Source organism: Canis lupus, chromosome 29, assembly GCF_011100685.1.
Source record: "Canis lupus familiaris isolate Mischka breed German Shepherd chromosome 29, alternate assembly UU_Cfam_GSD_1.0, whole genome shotgun sequence".
NCBI lineage: Eukaryota > Metazoa > Chordata > Mammalia > Carnivora > Canidae > Canis > Canis lupus.
In genome coordinates, this window is record NC_049250.1 from 3709519 (window position 1) to 3732785 (window position 23267).

The 23267-nt window shown below is 37.5% G+C and overlaps 1 protein-coding gene across 8 annotated transcripts in view; it reads right to left on the reverse strand.

The window, feature by feature from the left end:
- PXDNL (peroxidasin like) overlaps positions 1–23267 on the reverse strand; it is a 432031-nt gene that overhangs the window by 135853 nt on the left and 272911 nt on the right. For all 8 annotated transcript variants that reach the window (XR_005380944.1, XR_005380945.1, XM_038579277.1 and 5 more), the window contains one exon: positions 1692–1763. Coding sequence is in view for 6 of the 8 variants with exons in the window: in XM_038579277.1 (XP_038435205.1) it covers positions 1692–1763 (72 nt within the window). In the remaining 2 variants the exon portion in view is untranslated. The remainder of the gene's footprint in view (positions 1–1691; positions 1764–23267) is intronic.

Here is a 23267-nt window from a genome sequence, read left to right on the forward strand (position 1 = left end):
CAAAACACACTGTGATTAATATAATCAGAGATCTTTCAAGAAATAAGTATATACAGTTTTTATTTACATAGTAGAGGGGAAAGTAAAAGTTAAAGCATTTTTTCTTGGTCATTCCCTACTCCTTCAAGATCACTCATAGATCCTAAGATAATAGTCCCCTCTGAAAGGCACATGGTGCCATCACTGCCATAGGGCCTATAAAGGTTTCCAGATCTCCTTTGGGGAGCAGGAATCTCCCCTTCCCAGTTTTCAATGGAGGAAAGTAATGCTTATTCATCAGCAAAACTTTTTCCAACATTAAAGTTGGTGGCTTAGATTTTTTTGAGGTTATTAGTCATCATGATGCTAAACCTTGAATTTGCTGAGGTGGAACTCAGGGCTGAGAGCTGGTGGAGCAGGAAGTGGTACATTTACATCTACTCCATTAAATACCTTCAGCAAAACAAGCACACAAATCCAACAATGCAATTTTATGCATTACAATTCCCATATTTCTATATGCAAATAAGGTTGGTGGGATGGCATGGAAAAGTGGTTGATTAGCTCTTTTTATCTTTTAACTTTACTTGTTTATTTCATGTATCAATATGAAAGCACATCTATTTCACAACCTACAGACTCCTAATTCCAATTTTTTCAGATATATTTTAATTCAAACAGAGTCCTGATTAAGTTTAGCTACATCTAAACTTTTCTTTCTGTTCATAAAAAAATCCATCTTTCTGTTCATAAAAAAATCCATATCTTTCTGTTCATAAAAAAATCCATATCTTCTGCTAAAATCATAATTAATTTATTAATATAAGGTATTGGAGGAAATTAAGGGGTAAAATGTATTCATCCAATAAAACACAACACAAAAGGAGGCTCTCCAAGCTCCTTTGGTTTGTCATTATTATTTAATAAAGCTTTATTAAATATCACATTCATCTAGAAAAGTACACATATCATACTAGAAGCATGATGACTTTCCTGGAAGTGAATGCAGCTGGGAAAAAAGAAAAAGACAAAACTGCTAGGACTGCAAAAGCTCCCTCCTACTGCTGCTATCCATCACTTCCTTCTCTCCAAAGGGAACCACTGTCTAACCTTTAGCTATTACACATGTTCCTGCTATTTCTGAATTTCTTCAAAAAACAAATCAAACTATGCAATTTTCAGTGTTTGGACTTTTTCCTGCTCAAAATGTTTGAGACTCATATGTGCTGTACAGTCTTCTATTTGTGAATATGCAGCAACTTATTTCCCTTCTTTTGTTGTTGGATATTTAGGTAGCTCTAGTGTAGAGCTGTTAGAAGTGATGGTGCCATAAACACTCTAGAACATGCTTCTAGTGCACATGCATACATGTACATGTCTGTTGTGTCTATAACTACAAGTGGAACTGATTGATAGGTCATAGGAGATGTGTATGGTTAATTGTGGTGGATTCTACTGTAAGTTTTCAAAGTGGTTTTACTTCCTGCGTGAAGTGTTGTTCATTGCTTTTGCCTTGTTTTTAATTGGGTTATTCATCTTTTCTTCATTGATTTAAAACTATAGAATGTTTTACAATAACTCTAATAGTACAAAGGTACAGGCTCTGCTTCTTAGGCTTAGAACAAAATGTCCTGATCTCCAGGGCAGTCAGTACATTGTATAAACAGAAGTAGTAAAGCAGAACAAAGGACGTCTAAAGAGTCAACACTTACAGTCGCTCTAATTTCAGAAGGTCTCCAAAGGTCTCTGGCTGTAGCATTTCTATTTGGTTGAAATGAATATACCTGGAAGGCACAAAACAAGTTGGTTATTTCTTGTGCTGGGGAGCAAAATAAAATATTTGAGGAATTAACAATAGCTGCAGCTGAAATGCAGCTCTGAAGTACTTCAAGTACCCTCTACTCTTTACAGTTGATGTTCCAACAGGCAACCAACAGAAAGTGCTTCCAGTAGCAGTAACTTGATGTCACCTCTTCTCTTAGGTAGCACTCTTGAGTAGAACGATACTAAGCAGCTGGTGAAATTACTGTTCTACTCATTAAAATGTTTAAAGTGAAGCTAGAATAATAATTAAAACTGGAATAATAATAAGACACGTTACAAATGACCACATGCTTATTACATTTCAGGATAGAGGGAATGTTCCTATCTAGAGAAGGCAGAAAAATAATATATTTTATGTAATATGACGAATATTTGAAGTGAAGTAATTATGCCTGAGGATATATTTAAAAGTAATGCATCTTGTTTTAATCCATTTAGAACTGGACCTTTGCAGTCCATGGTATCCCTCTATCCAATCGATCCAGGGAATATTTCCAAAGCAGCCATTTCATAAAGGCTTCTCTTGAAGTAACAAGCAGTGTAACTGAAGATGGAAAGGTTTCCCTTTCTCTCAGAAATTCTGTGATGGAAATGGAGAAACATGCCTTCAAAACAGAGGGCTGAGCAGAGCAAATCTTAGATCCACTGCAAAGGCTGCATACTTCTCTTAAAAAATTTAAATATCCACCTTGCACCTGACTTCTAAACACAACTTTTTCAAAATCATTAAAATGAAACCAACAGCCACATCCATCAGTCTATAGTGAACTGACTGCAGAAAGCACCTCAAACACAAAATTCACCATAAGAAAGAACAGACTACATCTCACACTGAATTATGTCCAAACATAATAAATTGCACTTGGCTTAATCAACAGAAAGTTGTTTGACTTGAAGTGAGTACACAAGAAGAGAAGTGTTATATTTTATATATTTACATTAAGTTATTTAACCACTATTAGAGCTACTTTTGAAAGAAGAAAATAAAAACACTTTAAGGAAAAAACCACCTCTACTTCATTCATAGGCTCCTTTCTTATAAAATCATTATTACAGGATGAGCACTTCAGACACTAATGCAAAAGCATAATAATACAATAGAATGAAAAGGGTGTAGTTGGAAAGGAATGATAATTTCCTACTGCATTAGGTTGGATCCTGGAGGCAGTGCTGTACCTTACCACACTCTGAAATTTGGCATCCTGGCCAGTGGTCACAACATTCCTTCCAAAGGTTCCACTAATTATAAAAGCTACAATAATGACACTGTGTAAGACATAATTGCCTTAATATTTGCATAAAACTACCTTGTCTTTGTTCCTTTATATTACACACACACTCACACATGCCATACATTGCCCTCTGAAAATCGTCACTTCTATAATTGGTCTAGCACAGAGTGGAGAGGTAGAGCTTGGAAAAGTTCAAGAAAGAAGGGATTAGGTGGAGTATTTGGGGTAAGATCAAGTATGTGAGGAAGGAGCTTCAACAAATATAGTGAAGAAAGATTTAGAAAGAGATCTATTACAGGAGTTTTCTTTCCAAGTGAAATGTATTGCATGGTTGGGATTCCATACTCAACATAGAGTGCAAATGGACACTTCATGATGAATATGAAAAAATGCAGATTAGGACTTTAAATTTAGTATGAACTAAATAATAATAACAGCACAAAACACTATTGTTTTGCATACTTTCCATGCATTTAGTCATTTTTAATCTTCACAACGTTTTTAATCCTCACAACTATACTGTGAGATGAGTTCTGTGAATACCGCCATTATTTAAATTGGAAAACTGTGGTATGGAGAGGTTAAAGTTATTTGCTCAATTTTGCACAACTTGGAATTACCAGGACCAAGATTCAGTTCAGGCATACATTTCTCTTATCACCTAAGCCTAGCAGCCTGTCTGGTGGCAAAGGGAGCAGTTGCACACAGATTAGCAGACAGGCAGAGCACACATTGATGACCTAGTGAGACCTGACCCTCCAATATCAGGAGCACACCTTTCTCAGGTAGGGAAACATCTGCTCCATATGGAGAACTCAAGAGCTAATCAGTAATAAATCCAAGCTACCCATCAAGTGAAACCCAGACTCAAAAACTCCACTGCTGGCTACTTCTCATCATGCCTGGCAGCCATTCCCACTACATTAGTGTCTTTCTCTACTGGAAGGTGTGGAGTCCTTAACTGAGGGAAACGCTCAGATTCCAGTTTCTGGAACAACCTAACAAACCACAAGAAAAGAGGTCACAAACTAAGGTCTGTCGTTTAGCCACTTGAATGCAAAATTTCAGATTTAAAAAATGAGTACTGTAGTTTATGAATGAGCTAGGCCCTTGTTTTTCCTCCTTCCTACTTTTTAAACTTCTTGTGAACAATTTCTTTATTAGGATTTTCACCATATAAAAACTGGAGTTTAGCAGAAATACTTTCCATCAGCATCATTAGTCAAACATGCATCCTGCAGAGCTTTCACTGGTATCCGGGTAACTACAAAGAAGGTAATGAGAATGAGCAGAGCTTTCTGTTGAGAGGGCTTCTAATCACCCAGCCAACTAAAATCAGGACCAGGAGACAATCTAAGGGTTAAGATAACATGCAACATTTTGTTACATATCATAGCTATTATGATGTTAAGGACTAATCTACAATTACAGTTTTTGTCTATAGATTTTGTGATTTGTACTTCACAGTAACTAAGAATTTTTAAAATACTGATTTTTACATTAATTATTCTATACTTTGCAATTTATGCTTAATAATGCATAAGAAATGCATAATGTCTTCCAACATGCACATACTGAGAACCTACTAATCACAGACCTGTTCATTCCAACTTTGAGGAACACCTCCCTAGAATAAATCTCCAAAATTCTTGACTCATCCAGAGTGAGTTTTATAGGTTAAATATTTTCTACTGAACTTCAATCTAATACACTACATGGATAAGCAGCTAGTATTTGAATTTACTACTAATAAATGTGAAAAATGCACAAAAGCAGATTTTGTTCGTAGCAGGAAAATAAAACCACCCAGAGAATTGTTTGATTGCAGCTTTCTATCCATATGATTTCACAAATTTCTTTAAAATATTAAACAATTTTTTACTTTAGCCTAATCCAAAGCAGTATAATATTTTGTTGGGCTGATTTGATTCATGCTGAGTCAAAGAGGGATTTAGGTTTGATTTTTACTCCCTTCTCAACTTGGTAACACAGCAAGTCGATCCTCTCCCGGAACCTTACTTTTTTACTGGGCTCTTGAAAATTCTGACATTTTCAGGTACCTATTGCAAAGTAGATAAATGTGAATGATCACTTGAAAAGACTCAAATTCTGTTTTGAATCATTTCAAGAAATCTAGACACAAATAAATCAGTAGCTGTCTCTTCATATGTTGAAGGAAGAAAATTGCCACTGCTATCATATCACATTTATTGAAATACAACCTCCCTAGATAATTTCATCTACACCCATGGCTCCAATCACCTCTACATAGAAGGCTTACAAATTTAATCTCCAGATGTACTTCCAAGATTTAGATTTGCACATATAGCTTCTTAAATATCCTCTAGATGTCTCAAATGTATCTCAAACCCAGCATGCCTGAGGCCCAGCTCATAATCTCCCTCCACTATACCTGTTCTTGTATGCTGTTGCCTGTCTCAGTGGAACCACCACATATCAATGTGTGAAGTCAGAAAACCAGCACTGACCCTTCCTACCTCACTCCTTATATCCTATCCAACTCCAAATTCTTGACTTTACCTTCTAAATACCTCTTGAATTTATTCCGCCCTCCTTTTCCCACTACTTCCACACTGGACCAAGGCATGCCCTTAGGTACTGTAATATAGGAAGTATTCAACTAGTCTACCCTCATCTTTCTGTTCTCCCTCTAGAAATATTTGTTAAAACCCTTATATGCTTTCCATTTGTATAGGAATGGAGCTAAAGTTCTCTAACAAAGCTAAGTCCCTTCATGATCTTGCCCGAAAATGTTTTTCCAGCCTCCCCTTTTATCTTGATCTCCTTCACCACCTCAACTTGCCTTCTCCCTGGCTCTTATATTTGCCATGCTCCTGCCCACAGGGGTCTTCATGCAGTTGTCTTCTCAGCCTGATAACATTTCTTTACTCATTTTACTTGAATTCTTACTCAGTTTTTGGATCTTAATGTGTTATTTCCTCCAGGAATCCTTCCCTGAGCTCCTTGTCTAATCCCCTATTACAGGCTTTCATTCCACTGCATAGTTGCAATTTGATACTAGTTTGAGTGATTGTTTGATCCTAGTCTATCTTTCCTAACTAGATCCTAATTTCCATGAAAACAGAGACCATACTAGGTTTAAGCTCATTTCCAGCATTCCCCATTTTCCTAACACAGGCTTAGCAGATAGACAGATACTCAATATATAGTTAATCACTGAAAGAATAAATGACCAGCCAGTATTTTTACATAGTCATTGCCTTTGCAAAGAAAAGGCTAAAACATTGTACTCTTAGCACATTCTACAATATACAAAACAAAAGATAGGCTTATGAACCTTAATTAAAACTTTCTTTGTTAATATTGCCTGAGCATCCAAAAGGGCAGTGAATTTTCTTGAGGAAGAGCCACAACGGATTTTGACACAACACTGACTTTTATGAAATCTGTAATAATGTGTACGTTTAATTGTATTTCTTAAAACTGTATAGAATCATTAGGCACTAATAAAACCGGAACATCTAGCAAATTCCTGGGGCTTTCTGAATCAATCTCATTCCTTTTTTTTTTTTAAAGATTTTATTTATTTATTCATGATAGTCACAGAGAGAGAGAGAGAGGCAGAGACACAGGCAGAGGGAGAAGCAGGCTCCATGCAGGGAGCCCGACGTGGGATTCGATCCCGAGTCTCCAGGATCGCGCCCTGGGCCAAAGGCAGGCGCCAAACCGCTGCGCCACCCAGGGATCCCTCAATCTCATTCCAAAGAGATGTTTTACAGTCACAGTTTTTTTTGTGAGCATGGACAATATATTTGACAGCTCTTACCTGAGTAAATACTAACTTACACAGCCAGCCCCAGGTATTAGCCTACCCAAAGGAGGACAAAAATCTTCCCAAATTTTATAAAACATGCAAAGGAAGAACATATGGCCAGAGAATGACAACAAAAATAATAGAGAAAGAATGGTTCTCAGGGAGACAAGTTGCTGGTATTGATTTAGCTTTTAGCATGAACTCACTGAGCCACAAAAAAACAAATCCACTGCACTGTACCATCACCTTGGCAACCCCACTCTAACGTAAGAGCAGAGATGGAGAGAAGAACACTATATTTAGCTGTATCTAACTGCACAATCAAAAAAGAATATAAGTTCAATGCATCCAACCCTTTTGTAAAAAATAGCTACTGTTTATTTCCTCAAAGACTTGAGTTCAGAAAGAAAAAAAGAGTGCTGCCAGTAGGAGAATTACATGTGTGTGTGAGTCTGTGTGTGTCTGCGTATATAATTTTGCGTGTGTGTATGTGAAACATAAGCTAAGGAAATATAAATTGAGAGCATGCAGATGAGGAGATGTTTAAAATAAGCTCTCAACAATCCTACATAGAAGACAGAGAAGGCACACTGAGGTGACAGCTGACTTGGAGATCTGCCCTGCCTCCATATTCACCAAAGAATATTTGCATGCTGGATGCACCATTGTGACTCCAACTTTCCATAAGAATCAGATGAGATTAAAATATGCATTCTCTAGCTTCATTGCACAATAGCAAGTAAGAATGATCTGTTAGAACAATAAATTATTCATACAGTTTAGGAGTTAATTAAGCATTTGAATGGAGATCTTTATTTCGGAGCACAATAAACTATTTTAACTGATTTTAAAGGAAAAATGACTGAATTACCATAATCCATTAGGTTCAAGAGAAAAACTTTCTAGTATCTTATTTGTATGCCGTGCTGAAGTCAATAGTAGTGTATGCTACCACAATCTATTATACAAAGGATTATATTTACTGTTAAACAGTTAAAATGAGTTAAATTTATATTGTACAAGCTTGACTCCTCAAAAAGTTGTTTCAATCCTAAATTAGAATATTTATTTAAAAAGTCATGTTTCTAAAATAGTTTAGGTAATAATCTGATTCCAGTCTTTATTTCTTTTGGCCTGAACTAATAGTATAAATGGCCCATCTAAACCAAACCTTTTCTTTTCAATCTACCATATCAAATTGTCTGACAGCTCTTACAGAAAAAATTAAACTGGCCCTTTACTAGGATCCTTAATATCTCCCCACTGTCTTCTGCTGGAATTCAAGGTTTCCCAAGATCTAGTGCCAACTTGTGACTCCCTCCTCTCACATGAATCTAATGACCCTCGAACCAAATTTCAATTTCCCTACCTCTGAATCTTCTTTTGTCTTAAACTGGTGTCTGTGTTTAAAATATCTTCTCATTCATTTAGGTACAATTCAAATAGTACTTTCTCTACTAAGGACTTCATGATTGCTCATGTCAAAAGTAACTTTATTCCTCTGTGATCCTTCAGCATATTAAAACATTAATAAGCTTTATTGAGTTCCTTTGTAGTGGAAGACAAGATCTTTGACCTTCTTAGAAATTTGAGTCTGGTTAGAGGTAAGAGATAAGAAATCAATGACCACAGTCTAATAGGCTATATATTATGATAATGTATGCAAAGAATGCCATGAGAATATGAAGGATCTAAATCAGATTTAAAGATAAAGGTTGTTCAGAAAATAGGATTCTTTAGCTAATTTTTATGGACAACTGTACTTACCTAGATACAAAAGAAGCAAGGCAGTTTAGAAAGTAGACAGACAAGTACATGTGGAAGTGCAGAGGCATAAAAGCACATGGCTTTTTTACAGAACAGAAGTAGTTGGGCAGAGGTATCTGTGCCTGCAGAAGCCTAGAAGCTCATCAAGGAAGTTTGAACTTTATCCTGAAAGTGATCAGGACACATTACAGGATTTAAAGAAATAGAATTCCTTACTGAAAACTTTATTTTAGAAGCATTATTCTGGTAGTCATGTGAACAAAAGATTGGAAGTTAGCTAGAGAGAGAGAGAGAGATATGAGCTAGATCAGTGATTTCCAACTCAGGTGTTTTTGCCCACACTGGGGGATATTTGGCAATCTATGAAGATATATTTGTTTGTCACGCTGCTGCTATAGGCATCCATGGGAAGAGACCAGGATCATTGCTCCACATCCTACAACACAGGACAGTCCCCACAACATTACCTGTCCCTTTCTGTCAATATTGTCGAGGTTGCAATCGAGTCCCACGTCGGGCTCCCTGCATGGAGCCTGCTTCTCCCTCTTCCTGTGTCTCAGCCTCTCTCTCTCTCTCTCTGTGTCTCTCATGAATAAATAAATAAAATCTTTAAAAAAAATATTGCTGAGGTTGCAAAATGCTGAGCTAGAGCCTGGTTAATACATATAATTTGTTTACACTGTTATATTGGTTTCAGGTGTACAATATAGTGATATAAGCCAGGTTTGATTTTTTAAGCAGGGAAGAATGGTAGTGACTTTGGGTGTATATGGAGGGCTGAAGAATGGAAGAGCTACTCTGGAGCCCAGGGAAAAACAAAGTGATGGGAAGCAATTAAAAGGAAAGGAAAGAATTAACTGAAGCAAGTTAAGGAAGATCTTGCAGAGGAGGGAAGAGATTGGATGGTACCAGTGCACGATAGGAAGTAATCACTTCAAACAGGAGGTGAGACAGTGACCCAATGAAACTGGTAGGGACCAATTCATGACACTCTTTTGGTAGCCAGGAGAGCTAGTGAGATGGCTTTTAACGTTAGCCCTCAATTTTTCTCCTTAAAATAAAAGGCAAAGTTAACTCTGGAATGTCAGTTAAATGTATGAAATAAAGACAGAGAAGCACATTTTGAATTATTACTACAGCAAGCGAGGAAGCTTAGCACATTTTTATTGTTTCTGCTAGAGCTGGTGTTGAAATTTGATGTTTCTGTTGTGCCCAAGATTGCGAATCCGAGAAACCACCAAGGAGCCGACACTGATGCAAGCGCAGGAGGGTTTATTTGCAAGCTCGAGCTTGGGTCCAAGTATACCCATCACAGCAGAGCAGGGACTTGGACCCTGAGGTTAAGAGGCGTAGCAGTTTTATAGGGGCCAGTGGCCAATGAGATTGTAACACACACAGAAAGTTGCACAGTCATGTCGGTCCACACGCAGGTGGCCCATTGAATTACAATTTACCCTATAGTGACCTTTTGAACTAGCCTATCACTCTGGTCAGAATTGGCGTGCACGTTTGGTGGGCAAAAGGTGGGGTTTACATTCTTTGGCAGCTAGGGGCTCCGCATTCCTATATGAGCCGGTTTCCAGTAAGGGTGTGCTCAGTAGTTTGACTAGGGTGGGGGAGTGCCTTAAGCAATAAGCAGGTCGTGGGGGTTATACATGAGATGGCGGGTGTAGCACAAAATGGAGTTAGATCTGCTCTGCTTGTCCAGGGGTAGGGGATTTTTGTTAAATTCCTTGGGTCCCACAGTTTCAACATTTGAGCCTCTTTGTGGCTCCCTCTTCCTCACCAATACTTTCCACATTGGTTTCTCTTCTGCTGAAAGGCTGCTCCTTCTCAATCCCTTTGCTGTTTCCTTCTCCTTCACTCAGCCTCCTATGTGGGATGCACAGGGCTAGGTCCCAAGGTCTCCCCCTTTTGTATCCACACTCAGTGCTATCCAGTCTTGTGGCTGTGAATACTTTCTGTAAGTCAGTGACACCCCAGCTGCACAACCAGGGCAGATTTCTCTCTCACACTTCTGCCTCCAAGCCCCACTCCTACCTCACACACTCCTTTGGCTGTCCAGTAGACTTCTGGAACATATGTGCAAATCTTCAATCCTGATCATCCCTCCATAACCCATCCCACCCACAAGGTCCTCCACCTCAGCTGATGGCCCTTTCTTCTAGTTGCTTAGGCCAAAATCTTGATAGCATCTTTGACTTCTTTCTTTCTCCAAATCCTATTTCCAAGTGTTTACCTTCAATAGACCTAGAATGTGTACCCATGTAAAACTTGTACTGCCACAGAGTATAGCTGAGGCATTACCCTCTCTGGGCTGGTTTATACCACAGGCCTCCTGATTACTCCTCTGTCCAGCCCTCCCTGGCCTCAGTCTGTTGTCAAAAGAGAAGTCAGAAGAAGGCAAAAAATGCAGAAATCACAGTAATCATTTTAAAACCTGTCAGATAAATCCTGCCACCTCCTTCAAACCCCTGAAGTGTTCACTCAGAGCAAAAAGCAAATCACTCACAATACAAAGGAAATCTTCTCCTTTGATCTGCAACATCCTGTGCTAAGTCTGTCTCCTTGCTCTAGCCACATCACCATCCAAGCTACTTCTCAGACATTCCAGGCACACTCTTAGTCTATGGTGTCTGTAAGGGCTGCCCTTTGCCTGTTTGTGCCTCCCCCAGGCATACACAAGCCTATTTCCCTCCTTAATTCAAGTATTGATTCAAAAGTCCCTTCTCAATGAGGCCTCCTATTTCAAATTGTAGCCACATTCCCACTTGCCTAGCATTCCTAAGCACCCCCCTTCCCTGTTTTTGCTCATATACACAAACATATTTTTAAACCTTAGCCATAGACTTACATAATTCCATAAAAATATTATTTCTTGTTTTTATTGCTTGTCTTTCCTGATAGATGGTTGTCCCTGATAGATTTGTACTTGTTTTAGGTAATAATTAAAAGATTCAAAGGTAGAGAATTGATATTATGAGTGCTACAATTTAGTGGCACAATCTGGCCAAAGGGAGTACAATGGAACAGAACAAGAGATGACACTTGAGGCTTTCATAATGGTGTAGAAATAAAGAAATGAGGGGCTTGGTATGAACTGGCAGCAAGTGTAATGTGATATAGGGACAACCCAAGAGAAAACACACCAGTCACCACAGGCCTTCTACAGGGGCAAGATGGTGCAATGGAAGACTACAAGCTTTGGGCACAGGAGCCTATACTCACCTCCCTACTTGACCCCTTACTCTTTGACATTGGGAAAATCACTCACCTGTCTGCAAGATGGAGCTAATGATGCCTTGTTTCAAGTTGGCTGAGGACTGCAGATCATATACAAAAATCACCCAGCACTTTTCTGGCATGTGTGGATGCCCATGGTATATGATTAGAAGTAGAAGGCAAAGGAAGAAGAGAAAATCCATAAGATTTAGAACTTCAGGCAGAGGCTTGGGATAGGGACTTTTTGGCCAAAGTCTACCATCCTGTCCTTCATACAATATAGATGAGGGTCAAGAGCCTATTGAGAAGCTATTATGAGCATGTACCAGCATTCTGTGACTTCCAATGCAGAGTTTTTTTTTGAAAAACTGGAATGGACAACTTGGTTACTGCTGAGGCCAAAGCAGGGCCTCTTACTGCCTGCTTTGAAATCTGAATCATAGGGTCCTCCTTCTCAAGCTTATTTTCAGATATCCCCAGGACTGGTGACAACCCCACTCCAAAGCCACTTAGCAACCCAGTTTCAGACCAGCTGCACACAGGACAGAAAGAACATGGCTTGCCCAGCTATCACTGTGAATCACCCCACAGGGTGACTTTGTTCCAAGGATATCAATCACCAACCCATTAAATTTTCTCCCCCTTTTCTGTGGGAAGGTACAAGGGAAAGGGGATAAATGCCTATAATGAAGCATGCAATACTCTCTTCTCACGGATACAATAAGCTTGAGGAGAAATGTTGGAAAAACATAAAAAGGGGAAAAAGTAAATGTCACTTCCCCCAGCATGCTGCACTTATCATATTTCTTCCAAGTTCTGAATTCTAATGTCCCATCACCTAGCCAAGTTACTTGCTAAAATATTTAGTGAATTTAAACCCAAAGTACTAATGACATGATCTTACATTTCCTTCTACCATATTTTTATGACATTGCCACAGTGGACAATATTCATCAGGTCAAATGGCTCCTTCTGAGATCACTTCCATAAAATCTCCTAAATGGAATGTTACACACAATTTACACAGCTACTAAAACTTTGAAAGTGGAAAAAAGTTTACAGTATTTCAGATAAAAGCTGCATAATATACAAATTTCAGAGCTCATGCTGTGAATAAAGAAAGTAAGAAAGACCCAGTAGAAGAAAGAAATATGCTGAAGAGAGGGGCAAAAACTAAACCACCTGACTGTGAAGACAAAAGTAAGAAATAAACCTGATACAATGTGTACCATGAGATTTCTAAGTAAGACGGTATAGACATAAGTCACTAGAACGACCGAAATCAAAAAGGAGGAAATATTCCAGTATGTGCCTGTCTTGGCCATAAAGTGTAGATTTGTTTGTGAGAGTAGTAAGTAAAGAGGGAGACGTATGAGATAGATTCTAAGGATATAAAGGGCATCTTGGGAGGGTTGCCTACATGACCTCACACAAGACCCACCTTTCCCTCAGCCTCCAGAGCTTTCATTCAAATGAAATCAATTTCAAAGAAGCATTAGGAATCTGGGACTTGTTCAAACAGTGTGGTCTGTAGCTAACAGAGTACTAAGGACCTGGTGGTAAGTGAGGTAAAAGAGAGATTAATGCAGGCTAAAGTGAGCTCCCAACCAAGTGTGTTCTTCCAGGCTAGTCCTTGGCATAAAGGGTCAGGTTAGTTGAAAAGACTAAAGATGGGAATCAGTAAGGAAAGCACAAGAGGCCAGCCTTCCATGTGCCTGAGCCTGGGGCTTATGCCTTCTTCCTCAGTAGAAGTCACTTCAGAAACTGAACTGGGATGAACCTGAGGGAGAAAGTCAATGGTGCACATCTGAGTATCTGGGCAAAGAACCAGAAAAAAATCCTTAGTTCTGTTGGGGAGAAAGAATTTCATTTAGTCTGCAAGATCCTTCCAGCTTGTCTAAGAATCAAATTGACACGAGATAGATTAACAGAAGAAAATTAAATATAATAGTGTCTGTCAGGGAATCCACACAGGCATGGAAATTCCAAAGACAGTCAGGTGACATGATGCTTAATATGACATAAAGAGAGGAGTAGGGGTCTGAGGTTACAAAGGGGAGAAAGACTATTAGCAAGAACATAAAAGAATCATTTGAAAAACAAAGGTTGCCTTATTATGTTGGTAAGTTTCTTAGGTAAAGAGGAATCTCTATCAATAGCTCTCTTCCTGGTACAAACAGGCAGTTGAGGGGTAGGGAACGAGCCTTTTCTGAATCTTTAAAATGCTTTTAACCCAAAATAATATGTTTGTGTCAATGTACTCATCTTGGGGCAGCCTTCCCTTGGCCCTTACACTTCACAATATGACTTTACTAATTTCTTTTTATCACTAGAGACAAGTATGGCATTTGACTACTGATGAAATTTTGGAATATAGATGAAGTTTGGTGGGGTGAGGTCCAAAGCCAAGAAACAATTCTTGAGACATCTTTGGTGCAAAATGGTGGTTTTTATTAAAGCACAGGGACAGGACCCGTGAGCTGCTGCCCCAGGCCTGTGAGGAGTGGCTGATTATATATCTGGAAATTGGGAGGGGTTTGGGGATATCCTACTCTCTAAGGAATTTTGGAAGCAAGGTTTCCAGGACCTTGAGGGGGGGTTAGCTATTTTGGGGGATAGGCCACTTATTACCATTCAATAAAATCTTAGTCATGAGACCCTTCAGATGGACATCAGTGGGCCATGTGCTTGGGGGATGATTGCCAACACATATCTTGGGGGGTTTGGAGATAAAGGAAATTTCTACAGTGATTTTTATATGTTAAAGTAGACTTACAGGATCCTGAGGGTTGGGCTACGGTTGCCTTTTGCCCTTAGCAAAGTATGAACATCGAGGTGGTTGATTCTGTAGAGGAATGTCCCTCTGCCCATTTCAAGGACTTGTCAATGTGCTTTGTCTTCAACTGGCCCTCTGTTCTCCATCAACTACTATATCAATAATAAAACTTTTCCAAAAGAGACCAAATGAAGCTATAATCAGTGTTAATCAAAAGCCAATAAAGGTCACTAGATGTAGTATGTTTAAAAATTTATTATAAATGTATTTGCTCACAAACTTTTGGGAGAAGAATATTTTTACTTGTATGCATATATGTCTGCTTCCTTTTTGCTTTAAATTGGCTTCAGAAGCTCAAATTCACTTTTTAAATGCATTCATTGTAAAAATCAGACTTAAGTTTGCTCCACAAGATTCTTATCAACTCTAAATGCATAATTCTCTAAATATTCTGGGCTGGAATACAATCTCAATTGAACCCATAAATTCAATCTCCAGACATGGTTGATTGCCCCCTGGGGATTTACACCTCAGAGAGAACTAGAAATGTGTTGACCAAAGCTTCCCATAAATGAATATTGTTTTCTTGGGGATCCCTGGGTGGCGCAGCGGTTTGGCGCCTGCCTTTGGCCCAGGGTGCGATCCTGGAGACCCAGGATCGAATCCCACGTCGGGCTCCCGGTGCATGGAGCCTGCTTCTCCCTTTGCCTATGTCTCTGCCTCTCTCTCTCTCTCTCTTTCTCTCTGTGACTATCATAAATAAATAAAAATTAAAAAAAAATTTAAAAAAAAAGAATATTGTTTCTCTATGCCCATAGTTATGGTTTCATTCTACATTTTATTTCTGGATTTAAGTCGTATACAGATTATAGAAGGCTTGTCAACCATGAATAGACCAGTTTACAATAATGAAGAACACAGCTGTTTTTATCACTGAGGAAGTTTGTTGCTGTGAAATCCTGGGTATGTTAGCATTGCATAGAGAATACATTGTTTTTATCTTGGTTGGAAGCATAAGAAACAAATGAATAGTAGATAAGCTTTTAACATGTAGAAGATAATAGGATAGGAAAAGATAAGAGGAAAAAGTCATAGTTGTATGATTGTATAGTTGTATGATTGTATAGTTGTATGAAATAGTAAAATTGCAAAGAAGACTCAATTGTTCAGTCAGCAAATGTGACATACTTCCAAATTATAATCTTTGTTCCTATCTTTTTAAGCCATTAATTTCATATTTAGTACAAAATGTCAGATTTCTACATATGTAAGTAACATCACTGGATAAAGCTTTGCAAATGCCAAAATTAGGACCCTATTAGGTAGATTTAATGCTATGTTATGAAAATTCATGTGACTTTGTCATTGAAACATTTATAATATAATTGTAATACACCAATCTTTAGGTTGTACTTTCCAACAGAAAAGTACAACCACTTTCCACTATTGGAAAACACAACCTAAATTCCTTCTCATACATAGGATTGATAAAGGAAGATAACACAAATCAATTTGGGTTGCTAAACCTCCAAAGATGCAATAATTCAAACAAATGACATCATCTTAAATATGTCCATTGCCCACATGCATTGTGTCATCCCAAGTTGAGCCCAAGCAACTGGGTAAGACCCTCCATGTTTCTGTGGAGAAACTGAAGATCTAGTAAGTACAGTCCTGGGAAAATGGAGAAAAATTATATACCCACACTGAAATATTTTATTCCTTTTTTTTTTTTTTTTTAATTTTTATTTATTTATGATAGTTACAGAGAGAGAGAGAGAGAGGCGCAGAGACACAGGCAGAGGGAGAAGCAGGCTCCATGCACCAGGAGCCCGACATGGGATTCGATCCCGGGTCTCCAGGATCGCGCCCTGGGCCAAAGGCAGGCGCCAAACCGCTGCGCCACCCAGGGATCCCTGAAATATTTTATTCCTAATGTGGAAAATGTTTCTTATTGCCTTTGAAATGTTTGCATTTGGGCTGGCACCTCACTTGAGAGTATTCTTCAAGTGTAGCTTCCATTTTAAATCCTTTACCTATGTGTTCATTTTTGTCTGTTTCTCCAGTCAAGATATTGGCAGCATGAGACCAGGACTTTGTTTTTGCTCATTACTGTATTCCCCAGAGAAACTCAGTATTGTAGATCTCAAACCAATGTTTGGCATATATTAAGTCCTCAGTGTTGGTTGAATGACTGAAGTTCTTTCAGTTTCTTGGCAAGTCTTCTCAGAACTACACAGAAATTGAATGTAGCTGATTTGCTGGATTCTAATGGTGAAATTACTTCTAGAAACCACCTGTATGGTGGCAAGATGGTTCAGCCCCATCTTGCCTCAGGACACACACACACACACACACACACACACACCTAACCTCCCATCTGGGCTCCCAGTTTTCAGTCTTCTCCTGCTCCCATTCTTCTCCTCCACAGACCGAAGATAAAATTCACATACGGTATTCTCCAAAGCATGGCACTCACTCAGAGTTTCTTAAGTTCAGTCTGCAGACAAATGCTTAAGGCTCTGCACTATGATGAGTTTGATAACATAACTCTTGGATACATATTCAAAATGGCCTCAGCCACCACCATTCCTAATTACTCTATTGGACTTACCTACCAGACTAATCTCTCCCATGATTTTCTTATTGTTATCACCTCGTGTAAGACGCCTTGCCACTTTTTTACCTGGAACATTTACAATGTTTAAGACCCAGTTAAAAGTGCATGATTTCTGTAGACTTTCCTCACTGTCCCAGGCATAATTTGTGCTTTTATTCAATCATTGCTGCATATTCAAAATACATTTATTGGGCACTAACTGAATGCCTGATATGAAACTGGAAGGTGGTAATTCACAAATAAACGAACTATGCCTCCATCCTTTAGGGGTTTATAATCTGGTACTGAAAAAAATAATGTGAATTTTAAAACTTAATAAGCGGAATATCACTAGAGATATGGGATTACGGAGCAACTAATTAGCAGTGGGGAATTACACAGTATTTTGTAGAGTCTAAAATGTTTGATTAGTATTTTGACAGATAGTAAGAACTTTGCCTCTAGGTAAGTAGATAGACATAAGGAAAAGGCCATTACAGGTAGGAGATACCTGTCCATCAATTCGGACTGCATTCTAAGAATTGCAGGCTGCCTGTAAAGCCAGAGCATGGAGGAAAAGAGGGTGAGGTAAACAGTGTTCTGCACACATACCAGTGATTCTGGAAAGCTGATTCAGAAATTAAATTCCCAGCATCAATGTTCTCATGACATATTCATTAAACATTTATCCAATTGCATTACAGATGTTTCGTTAGATTTTCATCTTCCCTGTCCATGGCTAAAGTCTTTGAGGGTCATGAGGAAAATATTAGTCTTCACCTTTATTTTGTTCCTCTTTCCGTTCACAATGAATTCAGCACGAGGCTTAGGCATAGTACATTCCTCCTTTGACAGGGGAAGAAAGTATGCTTTTGGCATAATTTGTGATTTCTGGCACATAACCTAAACTCCCTGAGACCTAGTATCCTTATTTGTCACAGGTAAAAATAACAATATCTTGGAGATTTGATGACGGTGAATATAACATTATTCACACATATACATATATAGACATATGAGTACATAGTACACACTGACACTGAACAATTGTGACTATCTTGATGTCATATTTCTTTTAGTCCTCCTATTTTCCTTACTTCAAATTTTATGAAACTTTAAAGTGTTCACCTGGTTCAAGTTTTTATATTAATAAAGATATATAATAGTTTTTGAAACCCTCTCAGTAAATTTTTAAAACAATTGGATGTAAAACTTCAATTTAGAATCATCACTGAGGAATAAGACGTAGTCTTTCCAATAATGAAATAATTGAAAAGATAAAGATTCAGCTTTGGGTAGAATTTCTTTATGTTTCTGATTCAGAAAAGATATTAATACATCTTTCTCTGAAACAAAATTATGCAATTTGAAAAAGCAAATTTTATATTTATAAAAATCCTTCTGAGATGAATAACAGAATCACACAATTTAATCAAAGAATCAAGTCATATTTCTCTATTCAATTCATGTAAAACATGCAAGGTGTAAAGTGGAGTTCTTTTTTTTTAAAATTTATTTATGATAGTCACAGAGAGAGAGAGAGAGAGAGAGAGAGAGAGGCAGAGACATAGGCAGAGGGAGAAGCAGGCTCTATGCACCGGGAGCCCGATGTGGGATTCGATCCTGGGTCTCCAGGATCGCGCCCTGAGCCAAAGGCAGGCGCCAAACCGCTGCGCCACCCAGGGATCCCTAAAGTGGAGTTCTGATTGTGAAATACTGTGTAGCTACTTGTGATTAGAAATGTAAATTCAACTCTAGAAAGTTGATTTTCACTTGGCCCATTGAACAAATAAACTGGCATTTAATCCTGAGTCTCTGTGAGAATGTTGGCTTTTGGCAGACACAAGTTACAGTCTTTCCAAGAATATACTTTTATTTATATTTCCCCCTTAATGTTAAAGGATTGAGAGTCAGAAAATCCATGATGATAAAAAAATTGAAATTTTTTCATGGCTTTTCATTTCACTTTAAATTGACATCCAATCCCTGTACATTTCTATGTAAAATTAGTTTTAAAATATCAGAATTCTTTAAAGTATACACTATTATTCTTATTTCCCACAATGAGATGCTAAATATAAAGACATTATATAACTAGCCTTAAGTCATATAGTCACCTCTGTTCTTGCCATTGGCTATATCATTAGTCACTCTTTGGTAGTAACATGCTCCCAGGGCTGCTTTAACTGTTTAATGACTCTAGGAATAGATCAAGTTGTATGAATTATGTATTAAACAGACATTCAGTGCCCTAAAAGAGTTAAAATGCCTCAGACCGTACTTTAATACTAAAGCCCACAGAGAAAAGAACTAGAAGGTATCAAAGCCAAAGAGCTTGATACTATTAAATCCTATTTATCATTTATTCTTATTATCAGAAAGTTCTAATTACCCAGTTTTCATTTTGTTTTAGTATATTCTGCCGGTCTTCCTTCTTTGAAGAAAAAAAAAAAACAACAATAAATAGAACTGTATCAGCAATCATTTCAATTCAATGTAACCTCTCACTACTAATTCTCAAACCCAGTTGATCATTATTATCCATTATAACTGCTGGAACTTTTTTTTTTAACATGGATATGAAGCCCCCACTCATAGGTTATGATTTAATTGGGGTGAGTGAGACACAGTCATTGTTATTTTTCACAAATTCTCCAGGTTATTCTTATAAGAAGCTCTAGTGGAGAACCACTGATGTGCAACAATAAAATATAACCCTATACTACAGCTGCAATTTGCTGAAATATAGGAAGTCAATGCTAATTATATAATGTATGAAGTGCTTTTATTGTAAACAAGCTTAAAACCAACAATGGACAGATTTGATATATATATATATAATATAAACAGTTATAAAACAGTTATATATATAACATAAAACAGTTAAATAAAACTCTTTTCTATCCATTTTAGATAGATTTAACTATGTCTTGGTCATGGTTTCTAGGACATGGTCTGGCTTCTTTACCAGAACAAGATTTGCTATCTCTGAAATGGTATTGAAAAATAAAATTCATCATACTCACTTTGTATGGCACATCAAAGATGAGTGATAATATTATTATATGTGTAATTGTTCTTTATATGTTTTATCCATGGACAGTTTTATATGAATTTGTTCTTTTTCCTAACTGGTGACAAGCTTTCAAATAGCTTCAGAGGAAAAACTGAGATTAATTGCAGTCTAGTACATTGTAACTGTTGCTTCCATTTTAAGAAGATCAGCATCTAATCAATAATATATTAATGACTGTATTCTTTTGAGTCCTTGTAAATTAACAGGTAAAGGCAAAGAGCTGTTTTTTGTTCTCCATTCTGTGCCTTCATAGTTGGGTGCTAAATCAAAAGAAACATAATCTGGGTTCTGATTAATGTTGGCATTAACAGGTTGTTTCTGTTTAGTGTAGTTAGTTCCTTAATTTATCTTCATATAATGGCAAGGTTATATCCCCAAGAAACAAATCTCTTTAAGGCTACAGTTTTTTAACAGTGCTATTCTTTGACTTTACAGTCAGCCTATCTTGTTTTGCTTTTTATCATAGGCTTCTTTAACATGTTAATCTTTTTTAAGCACAAATAGGAAATAATGGTCAGCTCCCATATCAAATGAATAAGAATTCCTGTAGGGTTATAGTAACCACACACACAGGATGCCCACCCTGAAATTTTAATTGGTGTAGGAGTGCTCCTGGAGCTCCAGCTGGGTATATATCGCTTATGCCATGTCAGAGACTGTCAGAGTCCCTACTCTCAATAAGTGTACAATGATTGTGGGGATCAAGACCTAAGCTTGTTCAACAACCACAGCACAAGACTATATATAATGTCTTTTAGACTGTGGGATGTAGCTGAGTGCTTAGGTTGGTTGAAGGTGACAGAGATCACTATGGATTGAAGCTGTCAGGGAACATATTCGAATAACCTTGATTTGTATCTGGAGGAGCTCTTATTAGAGAGAAGAACAAGAGAAAGAGGTGAGTGATGGGAAAACAGCATAAATCATAGCAGAAAAACACTAACCTCACTAAAGGACTACCTACATTCAGTATAGAAGTAAAAGATGACTGACAGGTTAGATTACACAGTACCTTGAGAATGAGGGAGAAGAAAATCTGGTTTCACCCTTGCAGGTGGTATAGGGCAATTACATATTAATGAGATAGAAAGTGGTAAATCTGACAGAGATACAACGAATGAAGAGATAGGAGAAATAATGGTGGCAGAAAAGCCTGGTAGGTGGCAACTGCAAGTGGCACATAATGAGGAAAAGTGCAGATGGGGAAAGAAGGAGTTAAGAGGAAGAAAAGGATTAAAGGGTGATACAAAAGATAAAAAAGATAGGAAATAAAAGGTGATTCCAAGATTTTAGTGTGAGAAATTTTTATAAACAGAAACTTTGGAATAAGAGGCTGATATGACTATTAGGAAAGTAGAAATAGGATTTGATTATTCTTATGTTGAGTGAATGAAAAGAAATACAAGTAAAAATGTCATTGGTCATTTAATCTTGAGATTTTTGTATAAAGAAAATAAAATATAAAAATCTAGACTGAATATGCAGAATGTAGGCTAACATAAAAATGATACTTAAGCCCAAGAGCAATGAAAAATTCTTTGAAGACATGGGGATGAAAGGCACAGCATAGGGAATATAGTCAATGCTATTGTAATAGTGTTGTGTGGTGACAGATGGTAGCTCCACTCAGGGTGAGTACAGCGTAACATATAGAGTTGTTGAATCACTATGTTGTACAGCTGGAACTAATGTAATTTTTTTGGTGTCAATTATACCTCAATAAAAATTTTTAAAAAGAGGGATCCCTGGGTGGCTCAGCAGTTTAGCGCCTGCCTTTGGCCCAGGGTGTGATCCTGGAGTCCTGGGATGGAGTCCCACATCGGGCTCCCTGTATGGAGCCTGCTCCTCCCTCTGCCTGTGTCTCTGCCTCTCTCTCTCTCTCTGGGTCACTCATGAATAATAAGTAAAATCTTTAAAAGAAAAAGTAAAAAAAATATTTGAAGAATTGGAGAAAAAGAATAAGAAAGAAAAGGAGAAGGAGGAAGATGAAGAGAAGTTGTTGACCATATGGAAGAGCTTAAGCTACAATGACAATATGCAGCTGGCCTCCAAGTAAGTTCATTAAGAAATGCAGATCAAGAGATTAATAATAAAAAAAGTAATAGTTGGGAAAGTGCTGAAAGGGTGAATTCTCTCAAGGAAAAAATTGTAATGAGAAACTCAGGAATGCAAAATGAATAGACATTTTTCCAAAAAGACATGAATAGCCAACAGCTATGTGAGAAGGTGTTCAACATCATTAATCATCAGGAAAATGCAAATCAAAACTACAGTGAGATATCACCTTATATTTGTTAGCATAGCTGTTATCAAAAAGTAAAAAAAAAAAAAAAAAAAAGAACACAAAACAAAAAAACAAGTGCTGGTGAGGCTGTGGTGAAAAGGGAACTTTTATGCATTGTTGGTGGGAATGTAAATTAGTACAGACATTATGGAAAACAATATGGAGGTTCTTCAAGAAATTAAAACTAGAAATACCATACGATCCAGCAATCACTTCTGGATATATATCTAAAGGAAATAAAATCACTGTTTTTAAGAGATATTGCACTGTCATGTTCATTGCAACAGTATTTCTGATGGCAAAGTATGGAAAAAATCTAAGTGTCCATCAACAGATGAATGGAAAAAAATATATATAGTATATACAGACAATGGAATAATATTTGGCCTTAAAAAAGAAATTAGTCCTAACATTTGCAACAACATGGATGAACCTACAGGACATTATGTTAAGTGAAATAAGCCAGACACAGAAAGACTAATATTGTATGATCTCCCATACACAGAATTAAAAAAAAGTTGAACTCACAGTTACAGAGTGTAGAATGGTGATTACCAGAGGCTGAGGAGGAAAGGGGAGATAATGATCAAAGAATATATACTTTCAGTTATAAGATGAGTAAGTTCTAGAGACCTAATGCATAGCATGGTGACTATAATTAACTATAGTGTATCATATACCTAAAAACCTAAAAATTGCTAAGACATTATGC